The 21823-nt window shown below is 44.5% G+C and overlaps 2 protein-coding genes across 9 annotated transcripts in view; both read left to right on the forward strand.

Annotated features, from left to right (window-relative positions):
* The window catches only part of EEF1AKMT2 (EEF1A lysine methyltransferase 2), a 373327-nt gene extending 360307 nt beyond the window's left edge, over positions 1–13020 (forward strand). Inside the window, exons 1-7 of one of the 5 annotated variants that reach the window (XM_078603762.1) lie at positions 15–34; positions 2260–2384; positions 5753–5818; positions 7912–8026; positions 9132–9239; positions 10752–10983; positions 12172–13020. In XM_078603762.1, coding sequence (XP_078459888.1) covers positions 2308–2384; positions 5753–5818; positions 7912–8026; positions 9132–9239; positions 10752–10983; positions 12172–12269 — 696 coding nt within the window. In that variant the 5' untranslated portion in view covers positions 15–34; positions 2260–2307 and the 3' untranslated portion in view covers positions 12270–13020. Of the gene's footprint in view, positions 1–14; positions 35–515; positions 697–720; positions 891–2259; positions 2385–5752; positions 5819–7911; positions 8027–9131; positions 9240–10751; positions 10984–12171 lie in introns of those variants that run through there. The other 4 variants (XM_078603759.1, XM_078603758.1, XM_078603760.1 and 1 more) reach the window with 4 other exon arrangements.
* A 3345-nt stretch (positions 13021–16365) lies between these two features.
* The window catches only part of ABCB6 (ATP binding cassette subfamily B member 6 (LAN blood group)), a 45009-nt gene continuing 39551 nt past the window's right edge, over positions 16366–21823 (forward strand). The window contains exon 1 of one of the 4 annotated variants that reach the window (XM_078603750.1): positions 16366–16680. The gene's annotated coding sequence lies outside the window, so the exon portion shown is untranslated. Of the gene's footprint in view, positions 16836–21823 lie in introns of all 4 variants that reach the window. The other 3 variants (XM_078603748.1, XM_078603746.1, XM_078603749.1) reach the window with 3 other exon arrangements.

The raw sequence follows: 21823 nt of genomic DNA on the forward strand, positions 1-21823 counted from the left end.
TCAGTCAAGCGAAAGTGTTCGGTGACGCAATCACGTAAGTAAAAATAAAAGTAAATGATAAAAAATGTTTTACTAGTTATTTATATTAATATTTATATTATTTTTGTTATTTATTTTTACCTACGTGACTTTACCGAAAAAAAACCTAAGAGTATGAATCCTTGCGCTCACGAAAGCTTCAAATCTAGAAGCAATCACGTAAGTTGGCGTTTTGACGTCATCGCGCATAGCGCAGTACCGATGCGATGACGTCATCACGCATTTCATATTAGGACAGGACCAGTGTGGTGATGTCATCCCGCATTCGGCGCACAGTAGAGTACCTACGAAATGACGTCTTCACGCATTTCACATTAGCACAGTCCCAGCGCGATGATGTCATCACGCATTTGCCATTAGCACAGTACCAGCGCGATGACGTCATCACGCATTCGATTAGCAGTCCCAGCGCGATGTCATCACGCATTTAACATTAGCATAGAACCAGCGCGATGACGTCATCACGCATTTCATATTACGTGCATGACGTAATAGCCCACGCCACTTTCTCTCCCGTCATCTGCATGCGCCCGAGCAGAAATGCGATGAGCGCTCTCTGTTTTCAGCTCAAACCTTCATCGTCGTTCTCGCTCTCTCTCTCATCGCCATTCATTTGCGTTTGCTCCACAGTTGACAAAGCGTCTTGCACTTGAGTCCGTGAGATGCTGTAACACGAATTACAAACTAAAACACACACACCGGGGCTTGTGAAGTGGCGTGCTACGGATAGAGACACTCCACATGGGTTGTGGTCTAGGGCCACTGGGGTAAACACGTGGTGCCTCACCACGTGTACCTGGGTGCAGCGGCACGTTTGGCTGTGTGCTGCTGATGAGTGCTGTTTGTGCTGAGTACGCACTGCTAACGAGTAGCTTTTATACGTTTGTTTACTGTTTATGAATGGTGTGTGTGTGTGTACTATGTACTACTGATGAGTTGTGCACGGTACTGCGTTTGTACTGCTGATGAGTGATGCACAGTATCGTGTGTGTACTGCTGATGAGTGGTGCACAGTACTGTGTGTGTACTGCTGATGAGTGGTGCACAGTATTGTATGTGTACTGCTGATGAGTGGTGCACAGTATCGTGATGTGTACTGCTGATGAGTGGTGCACAGTATCGTGATGTGTACTGCTGATGAGTGATGCACAGTATTGTGTGTGTACTGCTGATGAGTGGTGCACAGTATCGTGTGTGTACTGCTGATGAGTGGTGCACAGTATTGTGTGTGTACTGCTGCTGAGTGATGCACAGTATTATGTGTGTACTGCTGATGAGTGGTGTAAACAGTATTGTGTGTGTACTGCTGATGAGTGATGCACAGTATCGTGTGTGTACTGCTGCTGAGTGGTGTAAACAGTTTGTACGGCTGATAAGTGTACTAAGTATGTACGTTTTTATGAGTGGACTGTGGAACTAAACTATTATTGAGTAGAGAGTGAATCTGAGAGAATGTGAGATTGAGGCCGATTTGAAATTTTGGGCAAGTGCTTGATACACAATTTTAAAGGTTTAATCTATCGTTACTGAAGTTACGTTCAAGTTCACTAAATGCGTTTGTGGTTGAGCCTTTCGGATCTGAGTATATAATCTCTGTTAGCCGTGTTAATGTATCTGGGTGCATTTATGACCGTGTGAGGCTATAGCTGACCTTTGAGAAGCAATCGATTGTGGCTGAGGGTGCAGTGGAGTTCAGATCAGTCATTTTGCGTGTATGTATTCTAAACATGTGTGTTTAGAATACATACACGCAAAAACAAGACTTTCACATACTTTGGTGGGAAACGACACTTTAACACACACACAGAGGTAACTTCTGACACTGAAAGGGGACCTTTCAGTTGCAGAAGTTGAATGGGCACGCTAACATTTTAAACACCGTGTTACCGAGTCGAAAACATCCCTTGCCACCCCCACCAGTACCCGATTAGTGCGGCCAAGATGCATTCACTGATGGAAATAGTTTGCGAGGCCACTCACCGGCACACAACACAGACTGCCGTCATGTGGCTACGGGGCATATTCAATGAAGTAGTGAGTTCGTGTCTGGCCTATGGGCTGACACATTCCCAATTAGGCTTGCTACCTGTCTGGGGTTTGACCTGAATAGTCTGGGAATTGCTATCTGGAATTAACTGATTTGTAACGGAGATCTGGTGGTTTTGCTTTGAAATGATGTGTAATAAACTTGGCGTGCTCCTGTCTGCGCTGCTGTTTTAGGAAAGCGGTGAACATTTAAGCTCAGGAGAGGAGCTGGTGGACGTGGACATGAACAAAGTGCCCGGGTGCGTGGATGAGCAGGATGATGGAGATTTCGAACCATCGCAACTGGGGACCAAGTCCTAGTAAGATAACTCAATGCAACTTATACAACACACGTGCACATATAGCCAGGTGACATTGTGGTTATCACGCTCGAAGATCGTGAGTTATTCTGGTCAAGGGTGTATTCCTCCGGGGTAGATGAAATGAGTCTTGCTTTAAGGAAAGCCAAAAGTGCTTGTCCTAGGGAAAAACGAGATCCATCGCTTGTTTGATTGTATGACGAACTTTGACTTTTAAAGATTCAACCAGATAATACTGAAGGGGTTCTTTTCAATGAATGGCACAATGGGATTTTTCGCCAATGTTTTAATGAGCAAGAGTGGATTCCAAAGTCCCCAAGAGGTCATCAGATTATTGTACTTGCTATGCTGCCATAAACTGATCTCAGCTGTACAGTTGGATTATTTAAATACATCATAGTAGAGGGTACATTGTTGTCACATGAAAGCTGTGAGGTAGCATGGTTGACACTTTACACAAAAGTTCGATTCCCATTCATTTCTGCAGGGCATTTATTGTCAACCAAAGTGTGCCGCCAGCTGTTAAACTCTTGAGTATGCATTGGTATTCTTTATTGAGCATTTTTGTTCTCGTGTTATAACCTAACTCCCAACATTTTATAAATTATCCACGGCACATTTTTGACACGATGGAGAAAAATTGTCCTGGCATAACAGATGTAAAATACTCTTTGGTTCTTTCGGTAAAGTCACATAGGTATAAAATAAATCACGACGTTTTGGGCGCAACACAAGCGTCCGTCATCAGGTGGGAAATCATGGTCTGCTGTTGAGGCAGACTGTTTTAAAAGGTTTGAAATGGGTGTAGCCGAAGGGTCGTAAAGAAGTGGCCGGGGCTGGTGATGTTAATGTGAGAAATTAGCATGTAACTGTAAGATAGGAGAGCGGCCTCCTCGACGAGGGTACGAAAGTGGCTATGTCAATGTGAGAGATTAGCATGATGTTAATGTGAGAAATTAGCATGTAACTGTAAGGTATAAAATATTCACAATGGGATCTAACTTTTTAATATAAAGGTGTGAGCCAACCAGGCAGTTACTGCCTGTAAAAACTCATGTATCTTACCCTAACTGCTGCCAATAACAGTAAATGTGCTATCCATTTTGCATTCGAGAAAGACCTGTCAATAGTGATTGGATCAGGAGCACCGTTAGTACCGCGTTTTACAGCAACAGCACTTAATTGCTAAGTGTCGGGGTAATCTGTACTGGGAGTTGTCAAATAAATAAGATTGACTGCAGTACTTGCAACAACAACATATTGCTTTAATGCCACTTTAATTTCCTTGGGATGAGTGCCTGCCAGGGGAGATTCAACAAGAACATGTTTAAGCTGAATCTCTCCTGCGTAGAGGGCCTTGGCAATTTTTCTTGGCAACAGTAAGCTTTTTTCCATATGCAGAATAGATTTTTTTAAATTGATTTAAATCACAACAAAGCATCAAGTCCTTTATTCTCACTATAGCTCCTAAACTGGGACATTTTATTGATGTAATGCCATTCTTTCTCGATGCATAGTGAGCAATGGGGCAGTGTTAATCTGTTGATGGGCCAAAGCCAGGAGTGGAAATTCCACATTCCCATGACCGGGCTGTTTTTAAGTTTTCAGTTTCATTGATTAGGTATAAGCCTGTGAGCCATGCGGCTCTTGACTCAGGTGCAACCGCAACAAACAAAAACATGAACAAGAAACATCTTAAAGTGACTACACGCAACAGAAAAATCCAGGAAAAAACAGCAGAATCTTCCAGAAAAAAACACCGTATTTCAACGCTGTGTGCAAAAATCCTGGTGGGATGCAAGTAAAAAATAACAACCATAAGACAATTTAGATTAAAGTTATCAGGCTAACTCTGTACTACAACAGACAAACGTGGTTAAACCAAAACGTTTTCAAAATCAACAAAATAAAGCTGTAAAAACAATGTAACAGTAATCATAGGAACTGTGATTCAAATTTAACAATAAACGATATACATAACATGTATGACCAAACTTTGCAGCCATAGCTGGCTGCATGAGTCACTCCATAACAGCAGGAGTATCAGTAGCAGTATAAAAAAATGCAATACACCTTTAAAGATCAGCACACTATAATAAAAATTCAAGATCATACTTTGCAGCGGTCATCCGGAATGATACATTTGATTTCTTAACAAGTGAGCCACTGTTGACAGACTTTCCACAAAGTAGTACTAATTTTCATCAACTTCTAGCAGGATGATGAGTTGAACTAAGTGCATCTTATGTTACTATAATTGTCATATTTAGGACATTTAGAAATGAGTTCCTATGGCTGTGACGGTTCCACCTGAAGACGGAAGCTTGTGTTGCCTCCGAAACGTCGTGATTTTTTTTTTATTTTACTTTTATTAATTTTAATGTTTTTACCTATGTGACTTTACCGAAAAAAACCTAAGAATATGAATCCTTGCAGTCACGAAAGCTTCAAATCTAGAATAAATGAGTTCCTGTTTCACGTTTCTTTACAAATCATGCAATCATTGCTATATTCATAGTTATTCTGATATGGTTATATTATCAGGTCATTGCTGCCACCCATTTATAAAGGAATGTTTCCATCCTTATAACTGTGATTCATCTGGTTTATAGCAAAGGGATGTCTTTATATTTACATCATTATCTGTTTAGTTTGTTGTCCTTCCCCTGCTCCTCCGATTAGCACAGTTTGCTACATACATATATTATTGAGGCATCAGTTATATTCTTTTCCTATGACAAGGAAAGCCTCAATCTCAAGACACCTTATCACGAGGGTCTGACATTGAGATATTTAGCAATTCCCATTACTGATTGTATTTACATGTAGCAAGAAACTGGAATACATGGAGTAAGCCAACACATACACACAAGTACTCTTAGGTTTTTTCGGTAAAGTCACGTAGGTAAAAAATAAAAAAACATACACACAAGGATAATACTCAGAGCTCTGCACAAATGGACTGAAAAAGCAACAATGAATTTTCTGTGATTTCCCAATATGGTGTGTTGTGATTCATAATTGGGGTTTTAGGTTAGGTCATGTAAAAAAAGTGTGTCGTAAACCCTCCTCCATCCGACACAGCCAATTAATAAAAGTGCCACGTGAACAAACGTGCCAAATTGATCACTGCTTCAGCACACTCCCGGTGTGTTGGAGAGGAAGCCTACAACATTTAAATGAGTATGGTGTTCCACGACAGATTACATCCAGCATCATCAGGTTAACAGCAGATCTCAGACCTAACCCAAAAACACAACTATGAATCAATGTTTGAATGTGAAAGCCTACGTTAAAAAATGTATATTTTGTATTGTTAGTATTATCGCATGTGCCCACTCAGGCTGTATGCTGGTGTGATGTTGCAGCTGGGAGGATGCCTACCAGCGGGAACTGTCTCTATACAGGGACACGGGGGACGTGGGTGAGGTCTGGTAAGCACAGCACTCATTCACGTGCAAGGCCCGTTAAAACATCACGGATGCCACTTTTCCAATGACGATTAGAAATCAGACCTGAGCAGTGCTCGTTTATTGCCCCAATGCTTCAATAAGCCACGTGATTCAGTGGCCTTGGCTCCACCCTTCTGTAATGGGTTCCGGAGACACTTGTAGAGGTAACTTCTTTATTACAATACAACACTCCATTCAGTCCTCATACTCTGTTACAACCTAGGTACACAGCCTAGGTACACAGCCTAGATACACTACTCTGGCTACGCTCTGGGGTCCTCCGGCTACAACTACCCTAGGGGAGCCTATCTGACCCGACCGAGCCAAGGTGCGGGTCTGGACTCTGGCTTCCTCGGAACTCGCCCTTACAAGGACGTAGAGCCGGGAGTCCCAGAGTCCCACCACTGGCCCTCACAGCGTCCCGGCCCTTACAAGGACAAGCGGGACGAGGGGGTCCAGGGTCCTAAGCTTGGCTGGCTGGCGGGTCTTGGGTCTTGAGCTACAACTGGCCCCGATCGGCCAGGGAGCTGCCCTTTTATGCCTCGTCCCCAACGATGGGTGGGGTTGTGTGCGCCCCCAGATATCCCACAGAGCACACACAGCCCCCCCCGTTGGTGGCGCCAAGGGGCTTAACTGGCTGGGGTGCCTGGGATCCCAGCGCCTGGCGCCAAGGCTTATCTGCCTAGGATCCCAGAGCCCCCAGCAGCCCCTCCCCTCTTATGGCACTACACTTCCATCCTCCAGTTCCCTCCCTCCCCTTTGCAGCCAGAGGGAAGCGATCGGAATTGCTAGCTTTTAAAAAATTTTTACATTTGCTTGGGGGAAAGCTTTCTCTATTTTAGATTTTGTAATTTTTTTGTTTTCGATTGTTCACAATTTTATTCCTCGTGTGTTATCGAAATCTTTGAAGAAATAATCGATTTTGAAATCTCTCAGAGCAATGTGGCTCTGTGTTTCTGAAAACGTTTGCACAATATATCGTTTTTTCGCAGAACTTCAGAAAAACCCTTCAAGTGGCTATTTTGTTTTATTACAAAAACATGGCCATGATCTTGACCTAAGCGAGAGATGTCATTGATGGTGCGTCATTCTCCTCTGTATTGAGCCTGGGATTTCACAACTGTTGACTCCCCCATACGTCGGAAAAAAATGTGTAGCTTCCTTCACAAAGCAAGCCATGTGACCCAGGAAAAGCATGCTACCATGGCTTGTTTTGAGCTGGTTTGGCCCGGTAAGGCTACCATAGGAAACTGGTTTGAGTCTACTAGCCGATTCACTATGCAGGCCAGCCGATATTTTATTGGCCGTGAGACCGTGGTATGAGATTCATTACTTCTATCGTAAGGGAGAACTGGGAAACCGTGTTTACTGTATGTATGAGTAATTCATATTCTTGCTGATGCCCAGCTTTGTCACGCTGTGGGCAGAGCTCTTGACTCACAGTTCAAATCCTGGCCAGGGGTCGACTCAGCCCATCCTCCGTTTGGGGCCTATATATGAGCACATCTTTCTTGTAAGTCAACAGTGGTTGTCCCAGTGCTTCATTAGGCATGGAGACTCTCTGACTTCACAGACTTTAATTTAAAAGTTAGATCCAGACTGGGACTTGAGATATTTAAACTAGAACAATGGAACTTGTGTCGAAAATTATATTACTGGATCTTATAGTTAATTAATCTTTATTTAACCAGTCAAGAGTAAACTGAGATTTTTTAAAAGAGAATTTGAAAGTCCAGTTTGGAATGTAGTTGTACACATTCATCTTTTAGGCAAGTCACAGCCATTGTTCAAACGTAGACGACAGCAGCACCCAATGGTCTACCCTTGAGAATTACGTCACGGGGTCTTTAATGCCCCCATTACAGCACACCAGAGGTCGCAAACGGTTTTGATTCCTTACCCGTACCCGGCCGCACCAGGGTCGCAAACGGGTACCCGTACCCGGCCGGGTACGGGTAGCCGGGTATCGGGTAGGGTACGGGTATCGGGTACCCGATTGCGACCTCTGCAGCACACTCTGCGCTTTGCTAATTCCCGGGCGGCTGGGTGCACTGAACTGTCACTCTTGACCGCAGGTTTGGACGGGACAGCATGAAGCGTGTCGTGCGCTGGATGGAAGCTCGCGGGACGGACAAGGACAGCTCTGTGCTGGACATTGGTACAGGGAACGGCGTCCTGCTGCTAGAACTGGTGCAGTTTCTTGTCTTCGTAATGCTGCCTCGGAACCGCAGAACACCTCTCATTACTTCCATCGCCCATTTACACAGGCTGCATAAGTATTACATCACAGCGTCACATATCCGACGTCACATCTTCTCCGCGACCAATTAACCGCCCACACCAACAATATTTGTCCGTGTGGTGTAAGTGCCATTTTTTAAATAGATATATTCCTGGTCCGACGTCATGCTCAGTATTGTATTCTTTATCTCACGTGCATTCACTTCTAAAGTTCTGTAAATTGTGCTTAATTTGTTCTGCTAACCTATTTGTGCATGGTGTAACTGTCATTGTCTGTAGATGTTCTGTACCCGCCTAGATTAAAGGTACACAGGGGTAGTAAATTAGGTTTGCGAGATGAAACTTTACAAATACTAAAAAGACACAATATAGGCCAATGTGTTAGCTCAGTATCTGCTCAGGGTATAGGAGAGATAAGGAAGGGGTGGTGGTATCAAGAACATTAGTTTTGATGACCCCTTTACTTTGATGATTGGAGACTTCTAAAACAAACAATAGACTCGTGGACTTGTTTTTTTGGCAAATGAAACCATTTTACCTTGCCGATGTCGTCAAGGAGCATAAACCGCATCGCGCGCTTTCAGATGCGCTTCTGCGGCCATCTGGAACGCTCTTCCTTCTGATATTAGGAAGTCACTAGACCTATGCACTCGTAGATCTAAATTGAAAACTAATTTCTTTATCACTGCTGTTTGAGTTTAGTTTGTTGGCCTTCCCCCACACCTCCGATTAGCACGGTTGGCTACGTATGGTGCGAAAGAAGTTCAACATACATACATTGTAGCAGCCTGGTATTGAAACAAAGTAACTGCCAGGCTGCCACATGGTGCTCTAACATGGGCATAGAATTATAGACCCCTGAGCCACGCTGCCACAGCATCACTTAGCCATGCCAGATTATATCTGAATTTGACATGGGCATAATGTTAGCACCCCGAGACACTTGACCGCATCTCTAGATAAGCCCGGCTTGCCTGGCACCCTTGTCTTCTGGCTGTGTCGTGTTGATGAGCATGTCCAAGCGTGTCCGTATATCTGTGTCTTATACCCACAGGCCAAGGTAGGATTCACGCGGCTGACTGGCATTGATTATTCTGCGGCTGCTGTCAGGTTGGCCCAGTCCATCGCATCTGAGCAAGGACACCCGCACATCGTATTCCAGGTATTAGCGCCACGTCACTCCGAGTTTGCATTACGTAGACCCATAGACACATTGTGAGTGGAGCAGTGGGGCAGTGGGTGGCGCAATGCACGGTGAAACTGGCGGCTCGTGTTCCATTCCCGGATACGGCTGAAATCAGTGGTGTGTGATGTCTGAACCAGCAATGGCTCCCCTTCATTCACCCACACTGACCAGCATGGTGAAGTATGGTCAAGTAACCCCCTTGACACACACCGCATGGCCTTCATCCAGCAGTGGATTGACGAAGGTCTGTCAGTTATTGTTCAATATTTTGACACGATGTTTTTTTTTAAAGCACTGATGTCTCTACTGCCAAACAATTTGCTACCAATTTTCGACTCCTTTTGTATATTAAATCTGTGACCAATTCCTACTGGCATGTGTTTGAAGCTTTAGTAATAAATGTATTTGAAAGAAAGTCAACAGCATCACGCCGAAGGTTTTAGTACATCACTGCAGTGATGTCACTAGAGTATGGTGGCGATTCTCAAGACGGGTCATGTGTTCAGATATTTGGTCAGTTTGTACATGGGAGGAAAACAGACTACAGGTAGTCCTCTACTTAAATATCGTAAGTCGAAGATGGCCTTACCTACCCAGGAGAAAAAAATACACGCGCTAACACTTAACTCCATCGACCGCTGGTGAGAAATGAGGCATCACCACACAAGGCGGGAGATGCGTACATCCCGGCAGCGTCCCACGTACAGTATCGTACCTCGTACGCTGCTGCGTTTGCCTGCCGCGCGAAATTTAAAATATTTGACAATTTTTTTGTATCGCTATCGCCATCGTAAGATCGAAATATCGTAACTCGGGGACTATCTGTACTGTACCCAGAGAAAAAACCAAAGGTAAATAGAAATAACACACAAAACTCTGCACAGTTTGATTCAAGATGTATTTTCGAGATAACTCGCAGGCCAGCAGCTTTGGCAGTTTACTAATCTGCATGATTCACCAATCCCTGCCTTCAAAGTGCTGCATTGCAAGCGTGATGGCGATTTTAAACTCGAGATTATCTTAATGCAGCCTTCAGAGATTCACAGCCTATGTGCCCCCATACCTCGTGGTGGCAAGATGTTGACTCCCTCGCCTGATATACAGGAGGTCTTGGGCTCGATCCCATCCACAACGCCTGTATATTTGGAGTTTGCATGTTCTCCCCGTGGTCGCGTGGATTTTTCTCCAGGTTCTCCGGTTTTATACATTTTCACATAATAGAGACGTAATAAGCCACTTGGTTGAGCTATCATTTGTGATAGCCAGGTCGCTTCTGAAAAAGAGCTACATAGCTCAGTGGGCCTTACCTGGTAAAATAAAAATACATTTATTATCACGGTTGGCTATGTATGGTGCAAAATAAGTTCGACATACATAAAGCAAAGTGCCACTTGTTTTCGCCGCCTGTTTTGTTCATCTGGTTCTGAGGCCTCGTAGATAAACCAAACAGAGTCGACTTACCCTCATTAACCAACGGACTAATTGCAGGAGGCGGACTTCCTGGCCCTGGCAGCGGCGGCGGGGGACCGCGGTTTGGGGCCGTTCGACGTGTGCGTGGACAAGGGCACGTTGGACGCGGTGTCACTGAGCCCCGATGGGGCGACCGAGCGGCGGGCGGACTACGTGGAGGCTCTGCGGCGAGTGCTCGCGCCCGGTGGACTCTTCGTCATCACCTCGTGCAACTGGACGCGGCCCGAGCTGCTCTCGCACTTCTCCGACGGTGAGAACGTCGTCGTAATACTCGACAGTGCTTCAAACTTAAACTAAACTATGTTTTTTAAATCCTTTATATTAAGTTCACTTGCTTGCTTGCTTGCGCGCTTACGACCGTGCAAATCTTTCGGTCGTTTTTTAACCCACTTCTCGTGATCCAATCGAGCTGACATTTTGCACACAGATTCGTTGTGCGTGACAATTTATTTTCGTGAAAATTTTTTCCAAAATTTTCCACTTTTTAGGAAAAAATAAATTTCATATTTAATTTAAAATACAAATGTGATAAAAATGAAACTCTTACTCAAGAAAAACAGAAATAAATAATAAAATAAAACCGATGCCATGCATATAAAGGATTTATAGTGAAAAACTTTGTTTTTACGGGTTAATTTTTTTATTTTACCAGGTAAGGTCCGCTGAGCTATGCAGCTCTTGTTCAGAAGCGACCTGGCCACAAATGATAGTACAACGAAGTGGCTTATGTGGACATGTATAGCAGCCAAATACTCTAAATACATGTTTCTAAATGTAGAGGGAAAAACCGGAGGACCCGGAGAAAAATCCACACGACCACGTGGTACTTCCCCCACATCTACGATTCACACGGTTGGCTACGTACAGTGCGAAAGAAGTTCAACATACATAGGTACACAATATCTCCCATTGAGGAGGTATTTGGGGGCTGCGTTTGAGAGTCGCTTGACATGAATCTCCCACGATTGAGTTTCCATGTTTTTTTTACCATTTATTTAATAGCATCCTTACATTATATATAATCTGTAGTCGATGAGGTGTTCTTTTGGCGTTTGTTTTTGGGGTCTGTAATATGCTCCTATTTGTAGAGTCTGTGTTTGGAGTTTTTATTTAGGATCTGAGTTTGGGATCTTGCTCATGGGTCTGCGTTGGAAAAGTGTGTGTTTGGGATGAATGTTTAGGTCCCTTTTTCTTGTCGATATTTAGGATCTATATGGTCAATTTTGGATGGATCCAATATATACGTGGAGTGTGCAGTATGGAGTATGTTTAAGATCTCTAAGTGGGGTTTATTTGTCTGTAATGAATGGAATTGTGTGCTTCAGGTTGGTGTCAGAGATCTGCATTTGAGGTCTGTATTTGGATGAAGTCTTGAAGGTCAGAGCTCTATGTTTATGATCGGAGTTTGAGCTCTGTGCGTGTTGTCGCCCTGGTTCAGGGTTCGAGCTGGAAGAGCAGATCCCGACCCCGACCTTCACCTTTGGGGGCAGCACAGGGAACAGCATCACCTCCCTGGTTTTCAGAAGACGGGGCTGACAGCGCCTAAGCATCTCACCGTGCCAATTGAAGCAATGCACCAGCATATACTATTCATGAAAAAAAACTCACCAGCTTTTATATATTTTTTACTTACAAATGAAATATGAACTTCAATATTTCTTCAGGTATAAAATTAAGCAAGGCTTGTGTACATACTGGCTGGCCAGGTTTCACTGTGGTTAGCGCACATCGCTTGGAAGGTTACAAGTTCAATTCCTTGTCAATAGCTAACTCGGCTCCTCATACCTCCAGGTTCTATGAATGTAATAAAAATGCTTGGGATATTAATAGTGGTTATTCTATGGATTTACTGGTCTGACATGGGAATGTGGAAATCCACCACCAGCAAAAGCCAGCCAATTGAGATGAGGTCTGCCCCATCGCTCATTTGAGCAGGGAGAGAGAATGTAACTTTGACTGCACGAGTCTCTATCCCCTCCCTCCCCTCAGTGTGAGTGTTCTGCAGGGTTTGTTGCTGGGTCCCTTACTCTTCTCTCTATATTTCCCCCTTGAATCTATCTCATCTTTCTGCTTTCCTCACCATTTCAATCTTTCATAAACTTAAAAAAACTTTTTGACATGTTTCACTTTTGAATGTGAATTATATTTTCCATAAATAGTAGTGGTGATTATGTTTATGAAAAGTATGATGATGTATTTTGTCATTGTGAAGTGTTTGTAATTGAACAGTTTGTATATGGCTCGGTTTCACTATGTTATTACATTGTTAATAAAAGTGAGAACCTGAGTTAAAGTGTTGCAGCATTTGCAGTGCAGTGTAACGTTTGAGATGACATCTTAGTTATTGTTCGCAAATCAGTCAGGCTGACCGTATCACAATGATTTTGTTGGCTTTAGCACTGTATGCAATATCATTTCCCAAAATTAATTAAAAATATATTTTGAGACAAGGCCCATTGAGATAAACAGCAGTTTTTTTCAAGGGCGACCCGCTGATTTAAAGTGGGATTACAAGGAGTGATAGCATACAGAAAATATTAAAAGAGGAAATATAAATTACAAACGCATTTAAAAAAGAAAATGATAATTCAGGAGGAAGGCCTGCAAATGCAGAAACTTAGCAATCAGCAACAACAAACGCGTAGAGCATTTCAATAAACGTGCAGAGTGACAAGTAATGTTATTCAATATTTCAGTGTTTCATTTGGATAATTAGGAATTGCATTCGAATTCGTGGCAGCAATAGTCTTGAAGCAATCATCTTAAGCCATGTAGAGACGGGAGTAATACAGTTTTCAGTGTACTGACCATTGCAAAATGTATGCGTGACCATTGAGAAGGCTCTGGAACCCTGCATTCTAAACCTGGGAAGTTGCATGCATTCAATGACTCATACTGGTAGGAACGAAGTGAACCAGCCTACAATAGATTATATCGTCCGTCCGTCCGATGTCCGATTAGGTGTAGCAACATCGCCCCCTACTGCAAACACTTGGCAGGACCCTACAAAAACCTTTAGACTCAGTGACGCTTTCCTGGCTAAACAAGTGTAACATTCCCTTATAATTCCCTGAGATAGTTTTTAATTAAAACATTTAAATTAAAAATTAACTCACAGCGGCCTAAAGCCTACAGCTAGGCCTAAAGCCTAGAACTAAGCCTCAAACTCTCCCTTCGTATCGTACCCCCGCGTGTGTGAAAGGGAGTTAATGTTTAACAATGTTACATTCCCTGATGTTTTTAAATAGAAACATTTAAATGTAAAGCTTTTACATTAATAATTAAAACATTTTAATTAAAAATTAACTCACAGCGGCCTAAAGCCTACAGCTAGGCCTAAAGCCTAGAACTAGGCCTCAAACTCTCCCTTCGTATCGTATTTGTTCGTTCCTACCAGCCCACCCCGCAGGGACCTGTTTTAATCAATTCTCATTATTGCCTCATTCAGTAACACATTCCTGCGGAGGGAGCTGGTAGGAATGTTGGGTTGTCGGTGTGGTTTATTCCGCAAATATGCCCGACTGTGAGGGCGGGCACAAGCCGGCGTGAGTAGGTTAAACGTTGAGTTTTATAAGGGCACCACGGGGTGACCAGCCCCTCCCCACCCAGCCCCTCCTCACCCAGCCCTACCCTCCCGACCCAGCCCCTCCTCACCCTTCCCACCCAGCCCCTCCCCACCCAGCCCTTCCCCACCCTTCCCACCCTCCCCTCCCCACCCAGCCCCTCCCCACTCAGCCCCTCCCCACCCTCCCCTCCCCACCCAACCCCTCCCTGCACGACGGACGGACACTATAATCCCCTGTGGGCTGGTGTAACCAGGAGGTTCCTACCAGTAAAACATTCCGTCCAGAACTCCCCACTAGGCTCCTCCCTGATGCTCACCTTTGGCTTCCGGAAGGCCTGGTCGTTGCTAGGGATGCCGTTACCGTGGATACCGTTACTATGGATACCGTTTCTGGGGACACCGCTGATGGGGACGCCTGTTGCTAGGCTGGCGTTTGGTCCTCGCGGCCAGCAGAGAAACATTTGATTTCGTATTGCACACAGCGGGGTTTTGAATTCTGTAGTCCGCATAAGTGCGTTTCTTTTTCGCCCATTACTCGGCAACGCATGGTCGCAGTATTAAAAAAAAATGGTTGCACAGACGACGAGCATTAATATGATGTAATACAAATGTGGATTTGTAGAACGTTTTAAAAAGTTGGTGATCGGGATTTTTACTCTTAGGTTTTTTCGGTAAAGTCACGTAGTTAAAAATAAAATAATAAATCACGACGTTTCGGAGGCAACACAAGTCTCCGTCTTCAGGTGGGACCGTCACAGCTAAATTTACTGTATCAAGGGAAAATAAATCCAGAAGACAAGATCTTAAATACTAGTTAACTAGTATTTAAGATCTTGTCTTTTTGGATTTCTTTTTAAGATCTTGTCTTTTGGATTTATTTTCACTAGATACAGTAAATTTGGCTGTGACGGTTCCACCGTCACAGCCAAGTTTTCTTGCAGTCACGAAAGCTTAAATCTAGAATTAAAGGATCGGGATTTTGCCAGTGCAGCTCCAAGACAATGGAACGCGTTGCATCTGATAAGACAATCGTTATATTTAAAGCTATTTAAATCTGCCCTGAAAACTCACAGCTTTTTTCCCATAATTTGGTTAGTTTACGCTGCTGGCTCTGTCTTATTACCCAGATTTCCATACACGGCGCATTGGGATCCTTGGATGAAATGCGCCTTACCAATGTAAATTAGAATTATAGATATATTCAATAGGCGAGATTTTCATGTCATGGCCCTTCGTCGCACATGCTTTTTGGTGTCTCTTCCCCAATAGTGATTGCCAGTGTAACGATTAATATGCCAATTTAACAAAAACTGGTCATTAAAAAAGCGAATGTGAAATGTAGTTTGCATCAACGCGACATGGTATTAAGTGGCCTCTGTGCTATGGAGAAGGGCCCAAAACTTTGCCTATTTTTTTCTGATCTCTTTAAATGTCGTGTTATTGACGAATGTTGGTTTATTTTATAATTACTTTAATTGTATTTTACGTGACAATATGCACAGCAGCTAACTAAACCTTTAAAAAATATACAGATCCGTTTTAGATAATTAAATGGGGGTCACAAACACGTGGATAGCACCTGTACTGTAGTTTACCACGCGGCCCCCAAATCTTGGGTTTGCATCGCCACAAAACCCAGCATCAGTGTAAAAGTAAAAATCTGGCTGTCGCCTGATGAAGCTAGTTGTAATTACTAGTGAAACGTCGTACTCAATGTTGTTGCTTGGCTCTCCACCATACCGGTGTGCTGTACTAGTGACGAATTGTCACGATCTGTTTAAGTGACACATCTTACTAATTGGCCGTGTCGGGTGGTGGCGGATTTAACGACACACTTAAATATTTACGCGATCTAACCCTTCCCCCCCCTCAAAAAAAATCTGTATTCATGGAAGATATTTGTTGCGAAAGCCTACGCGTTAAGTTAAACTAAAGTTACACCTGATGAAGGGAGCTTGTGTTGCCTCCGAAACGTCGTGATTTATTATTTTATTTCTATTATTTGTATTTACATTTATTTATTTATTTTCAACCTACGTGACTTTACCAAAAAAAACCTAAGAGTATGAATCATTGCAGTCACGAAAGCTTCAAATCTAGAATTAAAGTTAAAAAGTCACCGTGACGCACGTGTTTGCAAAGAAACCTAAGAATCGCGCACGTGTCGACCCCCTTCCCCCCGCCCCCACCGGGCGACGTCACTTCCGTCCGCAAACAGCTGTTCGACCCCGGGGGGGTGGGGTGCAGGGCGGGTAACGAGAGTGGCAGGACGCTGCGGTTGTGTGTGGGAGGCATTGAGCAAGAGGCAGAGAGACACACACAGAGAGAAGAGGGGGGGGGGGCGTTAGCAACCTCGCTGCTAACTCTTCACAAGCACCACCAGTAAGCTATAAACATGCGCCGTCACCGCTATCTTACACACTCGTAGCAGCGCATCACGCGCGAACGACCACTCCGCCTGGTGTGTGTGTGTGGGCACGGCGTTGCCGCGCTGCTGCTACTGCTGCTGCTTCGCTTGCTGCCGGAGTTTTGTCAAGGTAATGTGCGCTGGGCTGTGTTGCCTAGGCAGTGTGTGTGTGGGTTTGGTGGTGAAGATGTGATGGGTGTGATGATGGAGATGTTGGTGCGACAGCACTTGCCCCAACAGTCTATTGAGGGCATCTTTGTCTTGGTGATGCTATTGGGAACCTGGCGGCCCGAGTTCGATTCCCGCTCATCGACAACACCCAGTGACGATTATCTGAGCCGGTCCTGGGCCTCCTCCCCTAGGTCGACTCAGCCTCAAATTAGTTAGCTGGTGCGGTGTGTGGTAAACATCGCTACTGGGGGGTGCTGGCCACCCCCCACCCCCTCGTGTGCCGTGCCGACCGGCCTTAATAGGTGCTCGCTAACAGCACTTGCCCCAACAGTCTGTTAAGGCTGGTGTTGGTGATGCGTGTGACGGTGCTGATGATGGGAGTGATACTGGCGGGCATCAAGTTGATTGTGACGATGTAGTTGGTGGTGGTGATGAGAATTATTTATTTGACATGAATATGTTGGTGGTGGTGGTGGGGGATTATGACGTTAGAGCTGATGGTACTGGTGATAGTTGTATTGGTGGTGGTAATTGCCAGAATTATGATGATGATGACATTGACGATGGTGGTAATTATAATTGTGATACAGGTTTCGTAACGATTGTGGTGGTGGTGATGAGATGCTTGGTGTTGTTGACGATGGTCGTGGTTATTGGGGCGCCACGGTAGCTAGGAGATGTTAGCTGCCTCGCCTGGTGTGCAGGAGGTCATGGGGTCGATCCCGACATGACGCCTGCTGCTGCTGTATATTTGGAGTTTGCGTGTCCCTCTCCCAGTGGTTGCGTGGATTTTTTTCTCTGAGTCCCCCCGGTGTTTCCCTCCACGTTTAGAAACACGCGTTGTGAGAGTATTTGGCTGCTATAATTGTCCACATGATGAGCCACTTCGTTGAGCCGTCATTTGTGGGCAGGTCTCTTCTGAACAAGTGCTATATAAATTTTGATTTAAAGCTTTCGTGACTGCAGGGATTCATATTGTATGTTCTTTCGGTAAAGTCACGTAGAAGGGAAATAATAAAATAATAATAAAAAATTATCACGACGTAAGGTAAGGCTCAGCGGGCCTTACCTGGTAAATTAAAGTTTCGTTTTCAATGTGTAAATAATGGTGATGAGTAAAACACACCTTTTTTTTACTCTATTGTTTGGTGGAAAGGTGCGATTAGTCTGATATTGATTGTGCAATGACTTGTTGAATGAGGACTTGTACGTGTCAATTAGAGTGTCGATTGGAGTGGTGATTTTGGAGTGTTCACTTTTTTCAAAGTGTATGGAAGAGCTGGGCTCTTGCCAATGTAATGTGGAATGTCCATCACTGGCAGTCATCATATTCATATAATCTCATGAGTTGTCCTACACGTGTTTGGGCAGTGAGACATTGACATAATTTCCTTTGTTAACTAACTACTGCTTAACAGCCCAGGGACTGTTTGCTGTTATTGCTGTATACACAAGGGAACCCGATGACTAAATCGCTCCCAAGTAGGCCGATCCGTCAGACCTCGAAGGCCAAATAAGTTTGAGCCAGGATAGTGCTGGCATGGGTGACCACACACACACAAATACAAGCATGGACAGCACAGAGCAGTGCAGCATTTAACCTCCCACCCTTACTAACCCGCACTGATCAGCGGTGAGGTATGGTCAAATTTACTTAAAGCGCAGCAAGGCTCTCATCCAGCAGTGGATCGACACATCGGCTACACGTGTGTGTGTGTATATATATAAACACAGAGAAGGGAAATGCATCTCTAAGCACAAGCACTAATTCGTAAGTTTAACACTTAGGCTGCCGCGGAAAATATCCATCTGAGGAGGTTTTTGTTGGGTTCGATCACGTAAGCATGACATCACATACTAATTTAAAACTGAACATTTATATTTCCATGCTTACTACCATTCAACAAGCATATCACACTGTGGTGCCTATGTGCAGTTGCTGCACTCTTCAAAGGCTCTGTGCTTGCATGCAAACTTAGACTTGGAAATACACGGCCTTGTGAAACCCACGTTTTGCAATGGCTTGGCATCGACACATCCCATCAGGACATAATAGTGCAGTTTATCTTCGGGGTGTCAGGTTTTAATGTAATTTGTCATGGTTAAATATCCACAGGTTGATAATTCAAAGTACAATTATCAACTTCCTATGGCTGGAGCATATGTGTGTGGGGTCAAGCACACACAATGTCACCCAATACTGGGACTCCTCTATTTACAAACATTCGACTTACGATCTTTCAGAGATACGAACAAACCTGTCCGTTTGTCATGTAGATGCCAAATGAAGAACCAGTGGCATCTACATTTGCAGGACATTATACAACTTGTGAAGCCACCCCCCCCCCCCCCATGTTTAGTGTACAACACGTTTGGAATCGACAGGAGTAAAGTTGGACTTGCGAACAAATCGACTTACGAGCAGACCTCTGGAACCTAACTCGGTCATAAGTAGAGGAATCCCTGTATAATGATTTCTAATAGTTTCTTTTGGGGTCGGATCACGTAGACAAAATGTGTGTTATAAACCCCTCCTCCGCCAGGGGCGACCCATTAAGATAGTTGTCACATTGACACAGGTGTCAATGTATTACTGCTTCAGCACACCAGTGTTGTTGGAGAGCACTGCAGAATATTTCCAATGCCACCCAGCCACATAACCGGTTTCAAATGTGCCAAGTGGAACGCCAATTCTCTTTGCCACGTCTCGCTAATTTTTCCCGCTTGTAATTCATTTAGATTCGGAGCAGCGTTACGTTATATCCGTTAAATCCGCTACGCTACGTCATCCACGTCACTTGAATAGCACACAATGGAGCACTTTGTAACACCGATATCCATCCTATAACAAGCGCGTTGGTTTAGATCAGTGGTTCTCAAAGTGTGGTCCCCGGACCACCAGTTGTCCGCGATGGTCCTGCAGATACAAATGCAGGTTAATCCTGAAATAGTCGTGGGTTTGATCCTCACCCTGACACCTGTATATTTGGAGTTTGCACGTACTCCCTGTGGTCGTGTGGATTTTTCTCCGGGTCCTCCGGTTTTTCCCTCCACATTTAGAATCAACATTCGTGTATTTGGCTGCTATAATTTCCACATAGTGATAAGCCACTTCGTAGACACTATCATTTGTGGCCAGGTCGCTTCTGAAAAAGAGCTACATAGCTCAGTGGGACTTACCTGGTAAAATAAAAAAATAGTTGAGTTAATTTTTTTAACGCTAACATTTTGTTCCGGACATTAATTAACATTCTACTTGTGACATTAAATGAAAAAAATATTAAGTTAGCTAACTACCCTGATTAAACTACCCTAACCCTATGATCTAAATGCCTCCCCCCCCCAAGAGAAAAAAACAACAACCTTATAGCTGCATTAACAATCAATTAGTTTTTTATGTTCTGATAATATTAATAATTTTGTACTAGTACTGGTCTTGAGAGTGAAAAAACTGAATGTGTTATATCACCAGGGGTGTGTGGGGGGCTGGTTGATCCGCGGAAATGTTTGCATCGGCTAAGTAGTTGGCGGGCCTAAATAAAAGTTTGAGAAACACTGGTTCAGACGAAGAAAGAAAAAACTAGTTTTTGAAATTCTAATGTAAGCGTCGATACGTTTTGACGTCATATTGGGCTACCTGATTCAAATTCCAAACAACCTGCCCATTGAGCCTTGGGCATCATCAGTGGACCCGAAAAATCCTAACGGTGATTTCTAATATTCCCCCTGTGCACGTAATGGCCCTTGTTAATCCACTGCTAGATGAGGGCCACTTCACGCCGTTGGAGGTTGTCGGGGGTTACTTGACTAATTGACCATCCTGCACCGCTCTGGGTCATTGTGGGTGAGTGAAGACGGGAGGTAATGTTCATCTCGCACAGCCAACGATTACGCATGCCAAACGATTGCACAACTCCTGTTCTTAACAGATTTTGCTCGTGCGTTTCAACGACACATTGATAAGTAACCGGCCACTGTTGAGTCTTTAAGTGTGCCTGTGTACACAACTGCTACACTTTCTGATTAGTGGTTTCCTGGTTCATGAGTAGTTGAACTACATAAATATTTTCACGGTCAACATGAGAGGGCGAAGTCAAGTCATTCCTGTTCATTCGCATTAATACTGGTAGGAACCTCCTGGTGACACCAGCCCACAGGGGATTATTGTGTCCGTCGTGCAGGGAGAGGCTGGATGGGGAGGGAGGGCTGGGTGGGGAGGGTGGGGCTGGATGGCGAGGGGAGGGTGAGGAGGGACTGGGTGGGGAGGGACTGGGTGGGGAGGGACTAGGTGGGGAGGGTGGGGTTGGATGGGGAGGGGAGGGTGGGGAGGGACTGGGTGGGGAGGGACTGGGTGGGGAGGGACTGGGTGGGGAGGGACTGGGTGGGGAGGGGCTGGGTGGGGAGGGGCTGGGTGGGGAGGGGCTGGGTGGGGAGGGGCTGGGTGGGGAGGGGCTGGGTGGGGAGGGTGGGGAGGGGCTGGTCACCCCGTGGTGCCCTTATAAAACTCAACGTTTAACCTACTCACGCCGGCTTGTACCCACCCTCACAGTCGGGCATATTTGCGGAATACACCACGCCGCCGTTGACCCTGGCCATTGACCGAGCAACCCAACGTTCCTACCAGCTCCCTCCGCAGGAATGTGTTTAATAACCATGTATGTCCCTTGCATTGTTAAACTTCTCTGCTCTCCGCCGGGGGGAAATGTTCTTGTGACAGCCAGTTCTGGATAGATCAGTGGTTGCAAGAATTAAGTTGCAAATGAATTTGTATTGATCCGTATTCTTTTTCCGTTTTTATCCCGCAAGCGCTGTCGGCGCCATGCAATGAGACGACGTATCCATTCTCTTTGGTTTTTTCGGTAAAGTCACGTAGGTCAAAAAATTAAATAAAAATAAATTAAATCACGACGTTTCAGAGCAAAATTACAGTAATTTTGCTGTGACGGT

This window comes from Lampetra planeri, chromosome 21 (genome assembly GCF_965212315.1).
Source record: "Lampetra planeri chromosome 21, kcLamPlan1.2.h2, whole genome shotgun sequence".
In the NCBI taxonomy this organism is placed as follows: Eukaryota; Metazoa; Chordata; class Hyperoartia; order Petromyzontiformes; family Petromyzontidae; genus Lampetra; species Lampetra planeri.